Here is a 22,934-nt window from a genome sequence, read left to right on the forward strand (position 1 = left end):
AACTTCATCATAACCAACTGATTCAGGATCTCTTGGAAGTTATTCAAATACTATAAAACATTCTATCCATCCTTCTACTTCAAGTTTACTAGTCTTCTAATCAGGTAGGATTTATTCTATGCATTCTTCTGCTGATACAAATCCTTCAGCTTCTTTCAGATCTGGTAAGCATCTGTCTCTGTCACAACATCATGGATCACACTCATATCCACCCATTGTCTGATCATACCCATGGCTTTTCTGTTCAATTTTTTTCACTCATCAGCATTTATATTATCTACTATTTTTTTCATAATTTAATCGGCTCAAACAAATCTCAACAATATAATAAATCGTCTATCATCATCCACCACAAGGAATAATTCGATGAAGTTAATTTAACCATATTGTATTTATTCATCATTTTAACTAGTTGAAACTTGCACACTGATCGTCTAATCACTGCTTTGATACCACACTAATTGCCCCTACTATGATGGCCCAAGCTGCTTTGCTGATTGGAGATGGGAGGTCGGTTGATGTGCATCGAGATACATAGATCTTCAGTCTACCCCTCTCTCACTGCCCAACCTACGTCAGCATGGAGGTTGATGATCACCAGTGTGTTTGTGAGTTGTTCGTCGTCGATGATAGAGATTGGAGGACTGAGGATGTCATTCGTCTTTTTGACGGTCAGCTTGCTGACATGATTTTTACCATCCCAATCTCTGCCTATCGAAGCCATGACTTGAGGGTGTGGACCCGATCGTTCTATCTTAAGATTCCTATCAGGGACTTTATTGAGATGTGCAGGCATGCATCTGATAGGAGGATTGAGGCTGCTTGGATTTGGAGAGTGTTTGTCAACCCCAGGGTTAGATTTTTTCTTTGAAAAGTTGCCTAGGATCGTCTGCCTACTCGGACTCTTATTAAGGATAGAGGTATGGCGCTTCTGACAGACTGTCCAATTTGTGGGCTGGAGGATGAGTTAGTGGAGCATGCTTTACTTTATTGCCTGAGGACATGTCTGATCTGGGGGATGGCTGGTGGTCAGGCTTGGGGGAGTGAATACTGGATTCTGACTTCCTCCCTTCTTGAATACGATCTATCTGAGTATGATTAGGGGAGCATCCGTGGGTGGTACAATGGTGTATATTGCCTATTTGATTTGGTTATCCAAAAATAGTCTAGTCTTTGATATTAATGTGGTGCCTATGCATCAAGTTTTGGAGAAATTAAGCTTGCTGTTTAGATGAGTATAGCCGTTTTGACACTATCGACAGGTCCCTTGACACCCCGAGATCCTGGGACTCCCTTGCTACGCTTGCAGTGATCCGGTGAGTTCTTTTGATTTCTTGGATGCCCCCTCTCTCGGAGTTTGTAAAAATAAACTTTGACGATAGCATCAGGGATGGTAGAGATGGTACGCACTTTATTATCCAGGGTCCGAATGTCAGACTGTTGGCTGTAGGGGGATCGCATCTTTACGAACCATCTGTCCTCGGTGTGGAACTCCATGCCGCCTGTGTGGTCATCACTTGGGCGAGGGAGGAGCTTTGAGCGGAGAGAATCTTCATGGAGGGTGACTCTATCATTGTTATTGGTTGGATCCAAAATAAGGTGATGCATTTGGAAGTTCATCTACTTCTCTATGACATCTAAAGGTCCCTTCGTATCTCCACTATGATGTCTATTCAGGACGTCTTTTGGGAGGTGGACGTCTTTTGGGAGGTGCACAGGGCCACGGATTGGGTAGCATTCTTTGTCGCCGAGGATATCGATGACTAGACCCGGCGCCAAGGCGATGACTGCCCATAAGCACTTCGTGATATTTTGTATTCTGATTCTATGGGTTGTACTCATTCTAGACTAGTGTGATTGCTCGCTAGTACCAAAAAAAAAAAAAGAAAAGAGAGAAGGGATTTTCTATGGAGAAGGGGGGTTTCAACCCAGGAGGCATATGCCTAGCTGGTTGGGAAAAGGTTTGCAGACCAAGAGTTCTTAGAGGTCTTGGGGTGTTAAACTTAAAATTATTGAACCGGTACTTTTTATTGAAAAGATGGTGGAGATTTTATCAAGAACCACAAGAACTTTGGAAAACTCTCATTCATAAGTTTTATTATACCAAGATCATGGCTTCACAAGCACCTCTAAAAGCTCATCATCTTGCTTCAAATGCCTGAAAAAATGTGGTTAAAGTACGACAAATCTTCAATCAAAGCATTCATTTCAAGATAGGGGATGGGAAGCAAGTGGATTTTCGGCACAATTCTTGGGCAGGCCAAACAGAACTTAAGCAGATTTATCCAGAATTGTATCTCTCGTCAAGGATACAAACAATCTCTTTAAGTGAATTCTTTAAGCTATCATATTTTAGGAATATCTTCCATTTGCCTCTAAGCTCTACAGGTAACAAGGAGCTAGAAAATCTTTTGAACCTCATGTCAAACTTCTAAATGGTACAAAAACCTGATTCGGCAGAGTCCAAATGGAGCAATTGGTGCAAATTTGCAGTTAAAAACTGCTATTCTTTTTTCAGTCATGGGGGCATCATATCTTAGTTTGCAACAACGAATTGGAAGATGCCAGTTCTTACAAAAATTAGAGTTTTCAACTTGCTTGTGTTTAACAACAGAGTGCTTACATATGATAATCTGAAGAAAAGAAATATCCCAAGCTCACCTTTCTATGCTTTATGTTACTCGGAAGAGGAAAATATAAATCATCTATTTTTGATGTGTAGATTTTCAGCCGATGTATGGAACGAGATCACTAATAAATTATCAATACAGAGCGTTCCAAACAGTTACACCACATTGTGGATGGATCGTGGCAAAACAATCTTTCCAAGTTCCTTTCCCAATTCAGCTTGGGATGTTTTTGCAATTTCAGTCGTATGGAGTTTATGGAAGGAAAGAAATGGAAGGATTTTTAGATATGAAGCAAATATAAAGTGCAGAGTTCTCGATAATTCCCTGTTCTACCTAGAAGATTGGTTGGTTCTAGCAGGCGATGACAAGAAAACAAAGATAAGTAAGCTTCTACATAAATTAAGAGGTGGAAGTGAGGTGGGTGCAATCGAGTTCTCCCTACGATAGAGAGTATAAAATTGACATCCAACAGTCATGAGCAGTGTTCAGGTGCCGTATGGGTTTCTGCTCTTCTGGTGTAGATCTGTAATTAATCTGGATTTTTGGTAGTTATATTATGAAGTCCCGCTTAATGGAAACCATGGTAGGATTACCCATCGGAAGTCTGTATTATGTTGTGAGGTTTTAGCTAAGAAAGGATGATCTCTGGATGTCCTCTGTTAGTGGGAGTATTGAATCAGCTTTGCAATTTTTTTTTTTTTATGATGTCCCTACGGAAAGAAAAAAAGAAAGAACAAAGGGGCATCGGATAAAAAAAAAAAAAGGCTGCAAAGCTGATTGTTACCACCGCAGCGTAAAGAAGGGTGCCGCTTTGTCTTTTTAGGATGCCCCTCTGTCAAAAGCATTCGGACCACAGAGAAAACATGCTGGGGAATTTGTGGCTGGCCGAACTTTGGGCCACTTGGAGAAGAAAGAAAATATTTTTTGAATGAAGAGGAGAAAGAAAATATGATTAGACCTTCTGAGAGTAAGGGATTAATTATTGATGGCACATTTGGCACGTATGCAACTCGAGAATCTTCCCCCAAAAAAGATGCTCAGTTTATTCTGTTCTCATAAAGGTTCTGCATACTTTTCAGCGTTGGGTGCAACTCGGTCGACAGCGGGTTAAGGAAGCCCACCACAAGCTTTGGAGCTGCTCGCGCGGAGTCTCTCATCCCAGCTGCTAATCCCTAAAATTTGACCAGTTGTCTTCAAGATTGAGGCTTCGTGTTACACGCGTTCTCCTTCACGTATAATTTCTTTGTGCTCTGCGCATTCTTTTTACCGACTCTCCGGCCTTCTGCTACTGCTGATGTACATATCTCTACTTTTAGAATAATATTTGGTGGCTAATAGAGTCTAAGTTCCATAGCTTTCATTTCCATCGCTGCCAAAAAAGGGGATTTAATGTTACCAAATAAAAAAAAATAAATTACACAAATATCCCCTCAAATTTGGGTCGGTTGCACTTACACCTCTCGTATTTTAAAAAGTGTCAAATTAATCTCTAAAGTTATTGAAACATTCCAATAAAATCCTGTCGTCCATCTTCGTTCACGAAAAGCTATCACGTGACCATTACATGATACCTTACTTCTAGTAAATGACAAAAATGCCCTTAATGTCTGTTACTGATGGGATATAACTTATGGCACCAAAAATCTCAAATCAAGTGAGTTAATCATGCGATCTATTATTTTTTAAACCATCAGGAACTTGGTTTTTTGCATCAAAAGAACCCTAATCAAGTAGAGGAGGAGAAGAAAAAATTTCAATCAAGTGGAGAGGAAAGGCGGTGGTGTAGAGAGGAAAGAAATCATGGAGACTTCCAAATCAAGTTCTTCCAAAAATATGTCCTCTAGTGAAATCGATTTTTGCTATTATGGAACCAGATCACCTTTGAGAATCTCGTGGACCACTGCAAACCTTGGCCGATGTTTCTTTGGATGTGGGATGTATGCGGTATGTTCACATTTGCTCATTTTTGGTGGTTTATTCTATTTTTGGCTTTAATGTCCAAACCCAAATTGATGTTCTAGGTAAATTGGGGGGGGGGGGGTGGCTGTGGTTGCTTCTGTTGGTATGATCTGCGGATGTTACCAATTGACTGTTGCAGTGGAACAAAAAGCTTGAGACCCAAATTCAAGTTACAGAAGAAAGACAAAATGGGCCGTTTTCTTTATGCTAACATGCGTGTTTATATGTATTTGTATGCTAAGACATCTATGTTTTAGATGTTCTTAGTAAGCTAATTTTGTATGGATTTGAATGTTTGAGTTTCATCCCACAAATTGATGTTATTCTGTTGGGATATTTGAAGGCTAATTTGTAATGTTTAAGGAATTATGTAATGAGAACCCATTCCATTTGAAATAGATATGCGTTCATTGAAATTTTAAACTATTGATTATACATGTGCATATCATTCCAAATTAGATTATGGCATCATTGTAAAATGATCAAAATGGAACACATGTTGTTGAAGTAAGAACCGGTGGCTTAGTAAAAGGATTGTTTTTCCAAACATTATGACGTTGCGTAGATGTCCCCTATACTTAGGAATTGTAACGCTCACACCCCCTTCAATTTATATTTGTTACACTTATACCTCATATAGTTTACATTTGTTACAGTCACACCCCCTCTTTTTAAAAAAGGTGAATAGAGATACCTTGGCAGATGGAGTTATGGAACCTTGTACAAGATGTAATAGGCCTGGTACAAGATGTAACAAAACAAATCAAATGAAAGCTACCATCCAAAATTCATGAAAATGCCAAATAGAATCACAGACTTATTAGAATCTATCCTGTATCACAAGATGTAATATGATACATTACCACAAAATGAGATAAATAGAATCCATACATGTAAATCCAACCTGTATCATACTATATATTGCCACAAAATATCCAAAAATAGAATCCATATATATAAATTCATGTAAAGACATAATTTTGTATCACAAATCAAACTTTATATCTTAATCCATGATATGCATCAATACATTTGACATTCTCCCAATATGAAGTTAAACATCAAATACAATATCTGATCTGAATAAAATAAATCAAAAATGAAAATCCTAATATATCTAAAGACATAATTCTGCTGGCTGGGAGGCTTCTGCTGGTAGGAAGGCTTTGTGCTATATAGGAGAAAACTATTGGATAGTAAAGCCAACCTCCATCACCTCTAAAAATGTCAATTTGTATCAGATTAATACAATATGACACATTGCCATAAAATGATATAAATATAAAGTGATAATGTCTAGAATTATATATCATGTTAAAAACAACCTATATCACACTTTGTCAGTCTCAAGTTGAACATCATATCCATAGCTTGGAGGAAGCTATTGGATGGGAGAAAGTTGCTGGCTAGGAGACTGGCTGGAAGGCTGGTTAGGAGGCTTATGTTAGCTAGGAGGCTGGTTGGGAGGAGGCAGATAGAGAGCAGTTGGATGGAAGGATGTAGCCTGGGAGGCTAAAGTAGACTGGCTGCTGACTCCTGCTGATGTTTGTGATGGAGTAGCCTTCTTCATGAAAATAAATATTGAAAGTATTGAAATATTATAAAAATCTAGTTAAATATAAATTGAAAATAATAAATGAGCATTTCAAACCTGTGATCTATCTCTTTTCCTACTAATTTTGTTCCCACTCTGAATGCAACCAATATTCTGTTCTTTTTGCTTTGGCTTCTCCTTTCTAGGTCTCTTGCAAGTCTTTGAATTATGGCCCTATTTTTTACAATTTCTGCATCTTAAAGAACCACCCCTTCTTCTGATTCTAGAAGAATCTTTTGGCTCATTTGCCTCTTTTTTTGAGTCTACTTGAAAGGGCCCTTAGGGGAGAGGGACATACAATGGGGTATTCTGTCTTTAGCTAGGCTTTCATGCTAGGAACCAGCTCAATGATCTTCTCATAAGCTTTAAAAAAAATTTTTTTGGTGTACCATTCTTATAAGCCTTGTTATCAAATAGCCGTAACTTGATTTGTCTCATTCTTCTTATAGACAAAATCAAAATCCTCCTGTATACTATAAAGCTGCAGCACCTTTCTAAAGTGTACGGCATTACTAAATTTCATTCCAATAGAAAGTTTGATGATCCGTTTCATATCTGTAGGATCATTAAATTTGAAATAGTGTGGCTCATAGATCCCATTATCTGAATCTGTGTTACCATCCAAACTGTAGAGATGAAAACTATCACTACTCTCTACTTCCATCCTGTAGGTTGCTCGTTTTCAAAAAAATCTACACCTTCATGTAGACCAGAGTGCTGTGTTCATGATCTCAATTTTTCATCAATAATATTCCTATTCATATACTTATCCAATAGATCATCATCATCATCCTTTGAATCACTTAATTGACTAAGTGATCCACTAGTACTGCTTGAACTACCAAGTGAAGGCTCTCCCAAAAGGGCAGCTTTTTTCTATATTTTGCAATCCCTTTTTGTTTATTATCAACTTTGGACTTCCCAAATATTGGTGGTCTTCTTCCACCAACTCTTTTTACAGCTAATACTTTAATTCTAGTTTTTGGGGTGGAGGCAGTTGCTTCCTGAGTAGGCATCACGGCAGTAGAAGGGGGCATCTTCTGAGCAGCTTCTTGAGTAGCAGCAGACTAGCTTGAACTTGTAGATGATCTATGTATATTTGGACTATATCAGTCCCTCTCGTGTAAGCAAGCATATCCAAAATACCAGCATCAGCTCTCAAGCCATTTTTAAAAATATGACCTAGCATGAGGTAGTAAAAGTGGGCTCCATTGATATATCCTAACTGATCTAGCATATTTTATAGCTCTGTGATGTTAAATCTATTTAGATCACAGTCATCAAAAAATCTAGAAAAATCTCTACTATAGTGATAATTAGGATGATACTTAATGGACTCACCATAATGGATTTGTACCAAAAAAAATATAGTCCATCTCTATAATAAGAAAGAAGTGATACATGAAAAAATAGTTATCAAATATTAACAAACTTAAATAGTAGTTCAAAAGTAAAATATGAATCCATTTAAGAAGTCTTAACAGAAACTAAAGAAATTGGTTTTACTATGCAGTATATATTTAAGAAGTCTTAAAAGAATGTCAATATTCTATTGAACTTCGATAGGAGTGAAGCCAAGAATTTTTAAATGCTTTCAAATAAATGGCACATAATACAACAGAGTGGCACATGCTAAAAGGCTATATATTCAAAAAATCCATAGTGGGACCATGATAAAGGGGCAAATATTTAAAAAATAGAAAATACACCTATAGAGACCACAATAATAGTTCGAAGATAATTTAAAGCAACACAAATGGGATCACAAGAGACTATTTTTTATGCTCACATGTAACACAAGTGGGATCATAACGGACCTATGGCTGCAATCTCTATCCTATATGCATTTAACAAATGGAATCAAGCCAACAATCAATGGCATACTAAAATTTAAAGCATTCCAGTAAATAAACATCATAATGCAATAAATCATCATTAATCAACCTTAAAATGAAGAAAAAAAGAAGAAAGAATTACCGATCAATAATGAAGATAATATGCTTTAGAATAAGTATTTGGAATCTTCGAATACCACCAAAAGTCACATATGAGAAAGAAAAGACTGTTCGAGATATACGAATGGTGGAATGGCAGTTGAGTCATCCGAAATTCACCGGAGAGAGAGAGGATGATGGAAAAATGGGATCTGAACAAAAAATTCTTGGAATGAGGAGGGGTGTGGTCGAAATTTATTTCAAACAATCCCCATGATAGAGAGATATTTTTGTCCATTGAAACGGCAAGTGGATGCCATTAGTGATTAAGTGATTGTCATGATTTTTTTAAGATATTTTGATAATTTTAAAAATTTATTTAATATTTTTTAAAATATAAAAAATATAAATATAATTGATCCAAATTTAAGAAGATGTTTGTGTAATTTATTCAATAAATAAAAGGATGTAATGAAGCGAGGAAAATCTTAAGTTAACACATCACATCAAGTGCGGGATGCATGCAAAGATGGAGTATGGAGGACAAGGGCGATGAGCGAATAATTGATAGTCGCAGTCATAGAGGTCGTTGGTCTGCCCACGTGGTCCTCATCTTGTCTGACCACCAGGCGTTGTCGGCATCATTTTGTTTCTGTAATTTTGTCGTCATAACAATAAAAGAGAGAGAGACAGAGAGCGAGCTTGACCCGTTTCCTCTGTGTTCAAATTCAATGATTCGTTTTACACACCATCCTCTTTCATGTTTCCAGGGAGAAGGCAGTGAGTGAGCCACGTCTTTTTTTTTTTTTTTTTTTTTTAAAAGAAGACAACTTCTTCATTTCACAAATACTAATCTATGGTACAGAAGTAACATAACCTGCAAACCAGATGAAGTACCCAAAAACATAATACATTTTGGAAGTAAAAAAATAACATATAACAATCCAAGATACAGATAATAAAATAGATAAATGAAAGAACTAAACCTCATCCAAGATCTAAAAATAATAAATAACTAACAAGCCCAAATACTGAGAGTCTTCGTAGAGTAGTAGCAATTATAACTGATGCATCATTTATAGAGGAAAAGATATACCATAAAAAGCCAAAACCTACACATGAACAAGAGCCTGCAATGTACTAAAAGTAGATAATATACCCACAAACCCATCAGAAATATTATGGAATGATACATCATCTGGGACAGGAGAATAGCAGCAGCGTACAGTAACCGACCAAGAATATCCGAACAGAAAAAATGCATATGCGGCAAATGCCATCCCTGAATCCATAAAACAGAAAAAACAATGGAGGCCAAAATACTATACTTCAGAGGAAATTGTCTGCAGAGTGTCAAAACATAGTTTTGAACAGAAATATCAGATGCACTCAAAATCAATAATATGGTCAGAAACCCATCAAACACAACATGTCATGAATCATCATTTGAGATTAAGTGATGCCAGCAGCATAAAGCAACGAGATAAAAAGAAGCCAACCATCGATCGAATCTCCATCAGCAACAAAAGCACCACGTCTTTCATGGCGCCTTTGCCACCTTTTTTTTTTTTTTTTGGAGTGGTCGCATGTAGGAAGGATGAAGCAAGAGAGATATTATGTTAATTGGATGGAGAAAATTATATGGCAAACCGATAGCCTAGCCAAGTTTTTACCAAAAAAAAGATAAAAAAAAGGAAAAAACGATAACCAAGTCCTGCCATGCTAGAAATCTTGTGTACGTCGTTCACATTACCGGATTATCTTTGGAACCAGATGGAAAGAAGGTTGCTAGTGGGATTTTATTGCCGTCACGTACACCTGCTACGCTACTATGCCTTAATGAGCTACTTGTGTCCAATGTCTTGTCTGCGAGTGCCTTCCAAAAATATTTATTTTAGTGAGCAACTCGTTTCCTGCAAGCCGCGGAACAGTAGGTGGCAGGAGAGGGTGGTGGGTAGCGACTGGAGGAGGGAAGAAGAGAAAGTTTACATAATGTGTCTAATTTCTCTATTACCTTGCTTTCAAAAAAAAAAAAAAAAAATCCTCTATCACCTTTTCTTTCATTCAAAACTTAAAATAATCAATAATATAATATATATATATATCTAAAGGTGATCGCTGCATAAATATAAAAAAAATTCCCCTAGAAAAATAATTAATATAAATAATTCATATATTAGAAACTTATATTAATAAATTTGATATTTAATTTGTTTTGAAACTTTTGATGGTTGGAATGAAAATTAAAGATTGTTACAGCAAGCACAAAAGTAGGACACACACAAATTCGTACAATCATACAAAATAGAGAAGAGAAGAAAAACAAATACAGAATTTACGTGGTTCGACTGAAAAGCCTACGTCCATAGATAAGACACGAGAAAAAAATTTTACTATGATGAAAAGAGAGATACAATCACTCAGAACTCTGCAAACCCTAGCCGCAATTTGATTTTCCAAATCTCTCTTACAAAACTGTCGAAATTGACCCATGCCCTCCGCTATCACCACAGACCTCTCAAAAGATTTCATTCAGGTCGCAATGCAAATTTTTTGGATCGGATCATAGTTTGAATCCATAAAAAGTATTCAAAATTCAAATATGAAGATGTGTTATCCACTTACTTATTTTAGCTAGCAAGAAAAGGGCAACAATATCCATCTATTTTAGCTAGCAAGAAAAGGGCAACCAAGATTTGTTATCCAGTTGGTCTACTTACTCAAAAGGATGCCAAAGATTTGTTATACAGCTGATCTACTTACTTATTTTAGCTAGCAAGAAAAGGAAAAGATTTGCTATGAATCCTTTCTTAATCTATACAGCTTAGCTAGCATTCTAGATCATTCTTTTGAATTCTAGATAGTCTTTTTCATTTGTATAAAAAAAAGAGAACCTCCTCATTAGTTTTTCAATCAAGAAATATGAAGATAATTTTTTCTTCATTTTAGCTTTCTCTGTTTGCCTTGTTTGCATGGTATCAGAGCCACGATCATTGTGGCCTAAAATATTCTAAGTTTTGTGATGATTAAAACTCATGGAAGAGGAAGCTTAGTTTGATGTTCAGATCGACAGAGTTCCTACCGGTGATCCTTACAACCTTCCGAATTCTGATCATCCGGGCATGCTCCTGGTAAGCGCTCCCTTAACTGGATTGAATTACTTGTCATGGAGTCGATCGATGAAGATCACACTCAAGGCTAAGGATAAACTTGGCTTTATAAATGAAAAATATGTTATGCCTGATGTTGAATCACCATTATTCGAGAAATGGCAACGAGTCGATAGCATGGTGCTGTCATGGATTTTGAACTCTATCTCTAAAGATCTAGTAGAGGCATTTCTCTATGTAACTACTACATGTGAACTCTAGAATGAACTTAAACAAAAATTTGGTGAAAGCAATGGCCCGTTGCTTTACCAAATTAGATGAGAAATTAGCTCATTCTCTCAAGGAAATATATCGGTGATGGTATATTTTACAAAGCTAAAAAAGCTTTGGGATGAGTTATCTTGCTTGAGAAATTTTTCTATCTGTACATGTGGGGATGCAAAAACTGTTGCAAGTATTAAGAATGAAGATAGGTTGATACAATTTCTTATGGGTTTGAATAATAGCTACGATCATGTCCGCAACCAGATCTTGCTGCTCGATCCATTACCCGTCGTGAATAAAACATATTCTATGGTGCTTCGTGTTGAAAAACAGCATGAAGTTCTCTCTACTTCAGATTCGATGGATCATGCCAGGGCAATGATGGTTAAAAGATTGAAGGCTGAAGGTACAAAAGAGGCTAATATTTAAAAAAGTCAAAATTCTAGTAGCAACAAAAAGCGTGACTTTGCTAGAAAGGAGGATCGATTTTGTACCCATTACAAGGTACAAGGTCATATGTGTGACACATGTTTTAAACTACACGGCTACCCAGATTGGTACAAGGAATTGAAGCAAAAATGTGCTAATCAACAGAATCAGGCATACACAGCCCGAGTTCATGAAACCCCTATGGATGATGATCCACTCAATCCTCCATCTCAGCCAAGTGATCGGAGCGCTAATCTGTCCTCCGTAATTCAGCAAGAAATAGCAAAGTATATGAAGGGAAGGTGACCATGGAGCCAAACACTGTCGATTATTCAAATTTTGCAGGTAATGAACCTCATTGGTGTCTTCTTAGCAAAGATAATGAGAATATTGGTACCTGGATAGTTGATACAGGTGCAACCAGCCACATATGCTCAAATATACAAATATTTTCTCAACCACATAGACCACCTAACCCCTCACCCATATACTTACCCGATGGGACCAAACAAAATGTCACATGTATAGGCACTATTTCTTTACATCCGAAAATAACTCTCACAGATGTGTTGTATGTGCCCTCTTTCAAGTACAATCTTCTTTCAGCCAGTAAACTTCTACAATCTACTAATACTATGATTTTTTTTTTCCTTCTCATTGTACTTTGCAGGACCATTGGACTAAGGAGATAATTGCTATTGGAAAAGAACATGCTGGTTTATACAAGCTTGATTCTTTATCATTCACACACACTCCTTCACAGTTTGTTTTTCATAAAAGTTGCAATAATGTTCAATCTGTCACAAACTCTTGTGCTCTATGGCATGAACGTTTAGGTCATATATCCAAGTCTACATTGTTCAAAATCTCAAATATCAATATTTTTATTAAAGATTCTCTACCTTGTGAAGTTTGTCCTTTGTCAAAATAGCAGCGATTACCTTTTCCAATCAGTACAATTTCTAGTAAAACTGTGTTTGAATTGATACATGTAGACTTATGGGGACCATATCATATTCATACAATCACTGGAACAAGATTTATTCTAACCATTGTAGATGACTTTAGTAGAACAACTTGGGCTTACCTAATGAGAGATAAAACCCAAACCCTATCTCACCTCACTATGTTTTTGAATTTAACAGAAACACAATTCCAGAAATAAGTACAATTCATTCGCATGGATAATGGCTCAGAATTCATCAATGCCTCTTGCCAATCTATGTTCCAAGACCGAGGGATCCTTCACCAAAAATCTTGTCCTCACACACCTCAACAAAATGGAGTGGTTGAGAGAAAGCACAAGCATATGTTACAGGTAGCTCGAGCACTCTTATTTCATTCCCATCTACCTAAATAATTTTGGGGTGAAGCCATACTTACAGCTGTCTACTTAATAAATAGATTACCTTCCTCGATTTTAAATTGAAAAACACCCTTCGAAGTTTTATATCACAAATTATCAGATTATAAACACCTTAGAGTCTTTGGTTGTTTATGTTTTGCCACCAACACCAAGCCACACAAAACAAAATTTGAACCACGAGCTACAAAATATCTGTTTCTTGGATATGCATCTGGGTACAAAGCATATAAGATCTATGATATCAAATCACACACAGTATTTATGTCAAGAGATGTAGTCTTCCACGAGTCCATTTTTTCTTATAAACATGAGCCTTCCATTTCATCATCTAGTCAATATCCTTCATCCACAATTCCTGTACCCATCATACCTGTGACTACACAAAATGATTTTTTCACCCCTATTTTCAATGTTCCAGTTGAGTGTCCACCACCATCACCTCATCAAGAGTCATGTCTTACACCACCTATTGTACCTCTTATTGCATCTTTTCGTAGAAGTACAAGGACGGTCTCAAAACCAGCTTGGCTACAAGATTTTGTAGCACAAACTACACATGACAATTCTTTACCAATAGTTTTACCTCCTATTCAAGATGGTTCTGCAGGTACATCTTTTTTTCATAACCATTTCATTTCTGCTCCTACCTTTAATCATGATTATCTTACTTTTATTGCTAATGTATCAAGTGTCAAGGAACCATCTTCTTATCATCAAGCTAAGAATGATGTCCAGTGGGTTCAAGCCATGAATCAAGAATTAGATGCCCTCGAGCGCAATAATACATGGCGGTTGACTGAACTTCCAGCAGAAAAAAGACCCATAACTTTGAAATGGGTATATCGTATAAAGTACAAGTCGGACGGTACAGTAGATAGATTCAAGGCCCGGCTGGTAGCTAAGGGCTATAACCAGATTGAAGGAATTGATTAGATAGACAGTTTTTTATCGGTTGCTAAAATAGTTACGGTGCGCATTTTTCTTGCCATTGCTTCAGCCAAACAATGGCCTATTCATCAAATTGATATCAACAATACGTACCTTCATGGTTTCATTGATGAAGATCTTTATATGATACCGCCGGAGGGTTATACAAAGGCATGCAATGGCCAGGTGTGTAAGCTTATTAAATCCCTTTATGGGTTGAAACAGGCGGGGCATCAATGGAACAAATAGTTTACAAGCAAACTCAAGGAGTTTGGTTTCACTCAGTCATCTTCTGATCATTGTCTACTCATCAAATCCTCTGGAGATGATTTTCAAGCTCTTCTTGTTTATGTTGACGATGTCCTTATCACCGGTACAAATGAGCATTCCATTTTTTTCACTAAAAAGTTTCTTGATGCTGAGTTCACCATTAAAGACATGGGATATGTTAAATACTTTCTAGGTATTGAGCTTGCTTGATCATCAGAAGGTTTGTTTATCAGCCAACGCAAGTATATACTTGACATGCTACAAGACGTTGGGCTTTCTAATGCTAAACATGCCCCTTTTCCCATGGCAAAAGCTCTTCGTTTATCACCAAATATGGGAGATTTAATGCCAGACCCAGAAAAGTACCGAAAAGTTGTTGGAAAATTATTATACTTAAGTCTGACTAGACCAGACATTACGTACTCTGTTCAACAACTCAGTCAATTCCTTCAATCACCAAGGATTCCTCACTGGCAAGCTGTTGTACAAGTTCTCAAATACTTACGAGGATGTCCTTCCAAGAGAGTATTTTTTCCAGCAGCATCATCCTTCAAGCTTCAAGCTTATTACGATGCTGATTGGGCAGCATGTCCAACAAGCCATAAATCAATCACGAGATTTTGTATCTTTTTGGGCTCTACTCTTATCTCATGGAAATCAAAGAAACAAACAATCGTGAGTCGTTCTTCAGCTGAGACCGAATATAGAAGCATGGCCAGCACAACTTGTGAGCTCAAGTAGATTTCATTTCTTCTTCAAGATTTTCAGATTTTCCTCCATACTCCCATTCTATTGCATTGCAACAATCAAGCTGCCACTCACATCAGTAACAATCCAACGTTCCATAAACGTACAAAACATATCGATATAGATTGTCATGTTGTTCGGGATCATGTAAACAGCGGGTTTCTTCAAACTATTCACACTCCATCTCGTCTTCAATTGGCAGATGTATTCACTAAATCTTTGTCTGCTGCTGTCTTTGCATTCATATTGTCCCAGCTTGGTTTGGTTGATCTTCACCAGCCTCCAGCTTGAGGGGGGGATGAAGATGTGTTTTCCACTTACTTATTTTAGCTAGCAAAAAAAGGACAATAATATCCATCTATTTTAGCTAGCAAGAAAAGGGCAACCAAGATTTGTTATCTAGTTGGTCTACTTACTCAAAAGGGTGCCAACCAGCCTCCAGCTTGAGGGGGGGATGAAGATGTATTTTTCACTTACTTATTTTAGCTAGCAAGAAAAGGGCAACAATATCCATCTATTTTAGCTAGAAAGAAAAAGGCAACCAAGATTTGTTATCTAGTTGGTCTACTTACTCAAAAGGGCGCCAAGCTTAAGGGGGGATGAAGATGTGTTTTCCACTTACTTATTTTAGCTAGCAAGAAAAGGGCAACAATATCCATCTATTTTAGCTAGCAAGAAAAGGGCAACCAAGATTTGTTATCTAGTTGGTCTACTTACTCAAAAGGGCGCCAAAGATTTGTTATCCAGCTGATCTACTTACTTATTTTAGCTAGCAAGAAAAGGAAAAGATTTGCTATGAATCCTTTCTTAATATGTACAGCTTAGCTAGCATTCTAGATCATTCTTTTGAATTTTAGATAGTCTTTTTCATTTGTATAAAAAAAGGGGAACCTCCTCATTAGTTTTTTAATCAAGAAATATGAAGATAATTTTTTTCTTCATTTTAGCTTTCTCTATTTGCCTTGTTTGCAAAATCACATTAACAAAGATACTGCTGTCGTATCTCTTCCGAGCATTAAGTTTGTACCTAAAGCAACAAAAGCATAATACCAATAAACTAACTGTAGTTGGTAGAATGAGCACGTAGTTAAGTTCCTGAATGGTTTGTGAAGCAGTGGCCTTCATCAGTTTCTAGCCATTGGTAGCAGTCGCAATTAGTCCAGATGCATAGCACGGCTCCAGAGTCAGCCTTTTCCTTTCACCGACATTAAGGATCCGGATACCGAAAGCGACAAAGATTTTTTAGCATGCAAAATTAAGAGATTCAATTAAACATATAAAATATTATCTCTTTGGATTCCAAAACTGTCATTTTTTTGATTTCTCTCTGATGTGAGTGTGGGCCGCCAACCCCAGCCAGTTCTTTTTAAATACCAGAAACTAAGTGTACATGGTCATACCAAAACCTCACCAACTCTTCCTACAAATTAAGAAAATAATAGAGCTGGAGCAGAAAGAGAAACAGAGTGAGGGAAAGAGTTGGCGAGAGAAATGATGGCAATGACAGGAGAGAAACCCGGGCAAATGGAGAATCCAGAGGATGGCAGAGAAGCGGAGCCAGAAATCAAGTATAGGGGATGGAAAGCCATGCCATATGTCATAGGTATCAAATATATAATTTTTTTTTTTTTTTTTTTTGCCCTGATGGAAAGGAGTATAAGGAGCTATGGGCACCATAAGACGCCCAATTTATTAATAGAAAAGTATATAGATCAGTGTAAAAGAAGGAATAAAATAAGAGGATGTGTACAAGGTGTGTGTATGAAAAGGACAGTAACTGCAGAATTGATAACAGAAACCTCTGAAATAAAGGGGAGAACATATCCGTGTATGTAACATCCCATGCATCAAATACAGACGTGAACACAACTAGCTTTGATTTCCTTACAATAGCTAGCTACTTTCTTTCATCAACCAATTTATATGCGATGGAAAATATGTGCAGGTAACGAGACATTCGAGAAGTTGGGAACCATCGGCACGGCGGCGAACCTGCTGGTCTACCTCACCACCATCTTCCACTTGAAGAGTGTCACGGCGGCCACCCTCCTCAATATTTTCTCTGGGACTACCAACTTGACTCCTCTTCTTGGGGCGTTCCTCTCGGACACTTATTTGGGCCGCTACATCACCTTGGGATGTGCTTCTGTTTCTTCACTATTGGTATTGCTCTCTCGCTCTCTCTGTGTGTGTGTGTGTGTGTGTGTGTGTGTGTGTGTGTGAACCAGATTGGATCAGCACCACTATAGCTACGAGTCTCAGAGCATGCGTAGGCGCTCGTCTGCTTGCGTGTATGTGCAGTATGTCTCGTAGAAAACAAGCCGAGCTTAAGTTGTATTTTTCAATACTCTGATTATAGACTAATTGGCCTTCAATTGTCACGAGCCCATAAAAATATGTGTACGTTTAGATTGCCAAAAGAAAACTGCAGTTCAAACGGCTCAAGTTGGTCTTGATGCGTAATTTTTATATGCTTGGCTTCAGCTAAAGCGTTGGTTGAACGCCTTGGTGATGTGATTGAGCCACACCTGAGCTGGGAGCATGACTTAGTCCCTTGTTGTCATACTCTTTGGAGCTCCAATCCCAGCTCAGGATGTGGATCATTATTCAATCTCTATTATTATAAAATAAAAGATTTTTTGCGTGTATATTTTTCTAAACATTCAAATTTATATGAATATCTTTTCAAAATTGATATTTATATGTACATCTTCATAAAAAATTTATTTTGCATGCATGTATATCCTTTTTTTCTTTATTTTTTTGTATTTATCCACATCATTTAATACCGTTAAAAAATTAATGGTTTAAAATTTAAATGACTAAAATATCCTCTTGGATATATGTGCAAAAAAAAATTTATAAGGATTATTTTTTTTGTATATATCCACATCATTTAATACCGTTAAAATATTAATGGTTTAAAATTTAAATGACTAAAATATCCTCTTGGATATATGTGCAAAAAGAAAATTTTATAAGGATGTATATACAAATAGCACTTTCATGAGGGTATTCATGCAAATTTGAATATTTAGAAGGATATATATGCAAAAAAAATTAATTTAATTTTTATCTATTTCATCTAGATAGATTCAGGCCCTCTTACTCTATGATATAGTAACATATTACATAATATATATATCAACACGATGACGATATTATATAATATTTTATATATTAGAATACTATATTATATTTTATTTTTATACAAGATGGGATGATTATGTCCATCTTATAGTAACATGATATACCTTATACACTTTACAAAGATATTTTCTATAAAAATTTTTAAAATAAAATATAATAAGATTATAAATTTTTATTATTACATAATGTCCAAATCCACAACTATATATGTTCATTCTATGCAAATATACAAGCTATTGATTTAATATCAAGTTTAGATACTATCTTAGAAGCATATTATTATACATTAGAGGAAACATTGACGGTTACGATCTGTTTATTTTCTAAATAAAATAATTTTGATCTATCATGTAATACAAAGATCATTTTTTATGTAAATTAATAAGTTAAGTAAATTTATTATTTTAGTTGTATATGTTAATTTTTCTCTATTAGAATAAGGAGAGAATTAACAAACCAAGTAAGATGGATTTATGTTAATGGCTTTTTTGTGTGTATGCCCTTCCAAATATTCAAATCTGCATGAATACCATCATAAATTGCTATTTATGTATATATCTTTACAAATTTTTTTTTCTATATCTATCCATAAGGATATTTTAATCATTTTAATTTTAAATTGTAAATTTTTAACGGTATTAGATGATATGGGTATATATACAAAAAAAGATATTTTATGAGAGTATATGTGCAGATATCAATTTTGAAAGAATATTTATACAAATTTGAATATTTGAGAAGGTATATATGTAAAAATTTTAAAATAAATATTTAATTTAGGGAGTTTCATTGTACTATAAATCGAGTTGTTTTCAATTTTATTTTTCATTCTTTTTCTCGCAGATGAAGAGCAGTTCTATATTTATTTATTTGCTTTGTTTAGCTCGGACTCTTAGAAACATTTGAATCTCTCTCTCTCCCTCCCTCCCCTTCTCTCTCCTTTTCTGGCACTTATTTCTACTTCATGCGATTCATGTGCATTGCACCTGTAAGGTCTAGTACGCACAAGACTCGAAAAGCTTTCGCTCTCTTTATATATATATATATATATATATGATGTTGATGGGGATAGGTTTCTGTTGAAAAAAAAGGATATCAGTGCCGATAGGCTGAGATCCTCCCCGGTTTAGTGTTGAATCGGACAGATCGATTCAACAATTATGTCCACCCATGTTGTTCTAGACTGTGGTAATTACATGGATACATTGGTTTATATAATATAATATATCTCATATAATATAGGATCCATGTAATCACAAGCACCGTGTGATACACAAATCTACAATTGCACGATTAGTCTTACCAATTTTGCAGTATGTGATTGCAAGTTTCTAAAACTCAAGACTCTTGATAATAAGTTGGCTCTATTTGCTGATGTTGCTTGCTATAAATACTGTCCATTCTGTCTCCATATGGATATTAAAGAGTACAGATCTCAGATGCCATGCACATATGGATACTGTCCATGACATGGGATGCATGGCCATCAAACAATGTGCGTGGAGTGCATCGGATGACCCATGCTCATATGCTGCCGTCCATCTTGTGATGGCATAAATCCACAGATGCACCGCATCACACGCACCATAGGGATCTGCATTCAATATTAAATGGTCGCAAATAACAAAATATCCAACACATTTCTTAAGATAAAGAAAACAAATTGACGTCAAAATGTTCTAACTCTGACAATCATCGTTTGAAGGGCATGCTCCTTCTCACTCTCACTGCTGCAATTTCCAAGCTGCACCCTCCTAAGTGTGACAATGGCCAACAATGCGTAGGCCCCTCGTCAGTACAGCTTGTTGTCCTCCTCTGTAGTTTTGGTTTCTTAGTGATCGGAGCTGGAGGCATTCGGCCATGCAACCTAGCCTTTGGTGCAGACCAATTCAACCCCCATACGGAGATCGGAAGAAGGGGCATCAATAGCTTTTTCAATTGGTACTACTTCACGTTCACAGGAGCCATGATGATCTCTTCCACCTTTATCATCTACATCCAAAGCAACGTGAGCTGGTCACTGGGTCTCGCCATCCCCACCATCCTCATGTTCTTCTCCTGCGCTCTCTTTTTCCTCGGGACCAGGCTCTATGTGAAAGTAAAGCCCGAGGGAAGCCCCTTCACCAGCATTGCCCAAGTCTTGGTAGTGGCATTTAGAAAACGAGGGTTGAAGCAACCTGATGATCCGGAAACGTCTCTCTTCAATCCTCCCCATCTTAGTTCTCTTGTTTCCAAGCTTCCATTCACCAATCAATTCAGGTAATTATAATATCGCACCCTTCTTTTTCTTCAATTTCATATGCACAGGAACACTAAAGTGAATAAGAGGATTAATTTGTTCTAATCAAACTTAAAAATGAGGATTCTGAAGCATATGATTTGGAAACTCCTTGTAGCTAGCGTAATCAAGTCTGAATCAGTTCCAAGTCATGCTGGAGATGGACCTAATCCAAATTATCCAATCCACTTGTGGCGTTAATTAGGCCTATTTGTCTAGCACCTTGCCCATTTAATTTTTATTATACTTTGTTGTTCCCTAATTGGATGGTTAATATAATTAATTGTGTCAGATTTCTCGACAAGGCTGCGATCATGACTCCCATGGATGCAATCAAACCAAATGGCCACGCTGCAAATCCATGGAGACTATGCAGTCTCCAACAGGTTGAGCAGGTAAAATGTTTAGCAAGAATCATTCCCATATGGGCTTCAGGCACCATCCTCTTTGTTGCACTTGTCCAAGAGTCGAGTTTCGTGGTCTTTCAAGGCCTTCAAGCCGATAGACATTTTGGGAAGAGTAAATTTGAAATACCAGCTGCTTCTTTCACTGTATTCTCCATGCTGGCCTTAACAATCTGGATACCTGTTTATGATCGCATTTTAGTCCCTTGGCTTCGAAGGGCTACTGGTAAAGAAGCTGGCTTCACATTACTCCAAAGGATGGGAATTGGAATTGTTCTTACGGTAGTCGCCATGGTTGTCTCTGGACTGGTTGAAGGGCGGAGGAGGAGTTATGCCCTTCATCGGCCAGCCCTGGGGATTGCACCGAGTGGTGGTACGATATCATCCATGTCTAGCTTCTGGTTGGTACCTCAACTGGTGCTTCTTGGATTTGCTGAGGCTTTTAATTTGATCGGTCAGGTTGAGTTCTACTACAAACAGTTCCCTGAAAACATGAGAAGCCTCGCTGGAGGTGTGTTCTTCTTCGGGCTAGCATGTGCCAATTACTTGAGTGGCTTCATGGTGACAGTAATTCATCGAACTACCGGCCACAATGGAAAAGATAATTGGTTAGCCAACGACCTAAACCATGGAAGATTGGACTATTTCTATTTCTTGATTGCTTTAATGGAAGTAGTTAACTTCGTATTTTTTATTGTTTTCGCCAACTGGTATAGATATAAAGGTTTAGAAGATGGCCATGAGATTGCCTTGGAGAAAAGCAAGTCAAAATCTTCTCTTGTTTAAACTAGAACCGAGTGACGAGATATATATACATGTTTGTTACTGTATGGTATTCTAGTTGTCACAATATTGGTAAAAATTATAAATGAAAACAGATCGGTGATGTTATCTCTTAAATTCTTTTGCACATTCCATTTTGTTTACTTCTCTTGAGAATAGCAAGTAATTAACCAGTCAATTTCTGTTGCATTTGTTTTCCATGTTTTGAAGGTCGCCAGAGAATTTCGGGGATATATTCATTGCATTCATGTGCCAAACTCTATGTTTTTCATGGCTCCAAACCATGTTTTTTTTTTTTTTAAATAAAAAAATTAATGTTTCCTTTCTCCTTCATGGATAGAAGTTATATTCAGGAACTTCTGAAATCCATTCTTTCTTTTAATTTGCCTTGCACGAAAAAAATCAGGGGAGTGATTATGACCATCTGAGGTATGATTTATTCAATTAGTTTGCTTCTAGAGTTTATTGCTTATGGGATTTTGTCCTTATATAGGCTTTGTCGATGCAATAGCAGATTAGTGAGACCATCTTTTTTCAGAAGTATTAGTGAGAGCATTTTAACTGCGGAGAAGAATTTTATTGAAAATTTTGGATAAAAATCTCCAATTTTCATGTTTTGCAAATAGAGAAGGCAGACATTTTCCTATGGTTTGGTTGCTGCAGTTGGTGAACAATTTATGTTTTGTCAAATATTATACCCTGCATCCTCTTCTTACCAACTCTTCTGTCTGCCGCTTCTGATGTACATATCTCTATTTTTTCAATTGTATTTGATGACTGTAGGGGATGGCAATGGTGGAATCCAAACAACAAAATCACAATTCACCAATGAACCAATGAATTAGATTAAACCATCTATGATCAAGATATGCAAGAATATGGAGAAATGAGAACACTAAAGTACAACAACACAATATAAGAAATTACGTGGTTCACCCACTATCGGGCTACGTCTATGGGCATGGAAAAGATCAAAATCCACTATCAACTTGGAAGATTACAAAAGTTTGAGAATAGTTTACCACTTTATAATAATGAATTTACTACTTTCTAATAAAAAATCTTTTTCTTATTACACCTCCTAAGCAC

General features: G+C 36.7%; 1 protein-coding gene across 1 annotated transcript; it reads left to right on the forward strand.

Moving 5' to 3' along the window:
* The first annotated feature begins 16,622 nt into the window (after positions 1–16,622).
* Positions 16,623–21,962, forward strand: LOC105046416 (protein NRT1/ PTR FAMILY 2.11). Its single transcript, XM_010924994.3, has 4 exons — positions 16,623–16,833; positions 17,176–17,393; positions 20,086–20,639; positions 20,951–21,962. Exons 1-4 carry the CDS (start codon positions 16,722–16,724, stop codon positions 21,846–21,848), a joined length of 1,782 nt encoding a protein of 593 aa, XP_010923296.1. The 5' UTR covers positions 16,623–16,721; the 3' UTR covers positions 21,849–21,962.
* Positions 21,963–22,934: the final 972 nt, after the last annotated feature.

Source organism: Elaeis guineensis, chromosome 6, assembly GCF_000442705.2.
Source record: "Elaeis guineensis isolate ETL-2024a chromosome 6, EG11, whole genome shotgun sequence".
Lineage (NCBI taxonomy): Eukaryota > Viridiplantae > Streptophyta > Magnoliopsida > Arecales > Arecaceae > Elaeis > Elaeis guineensis.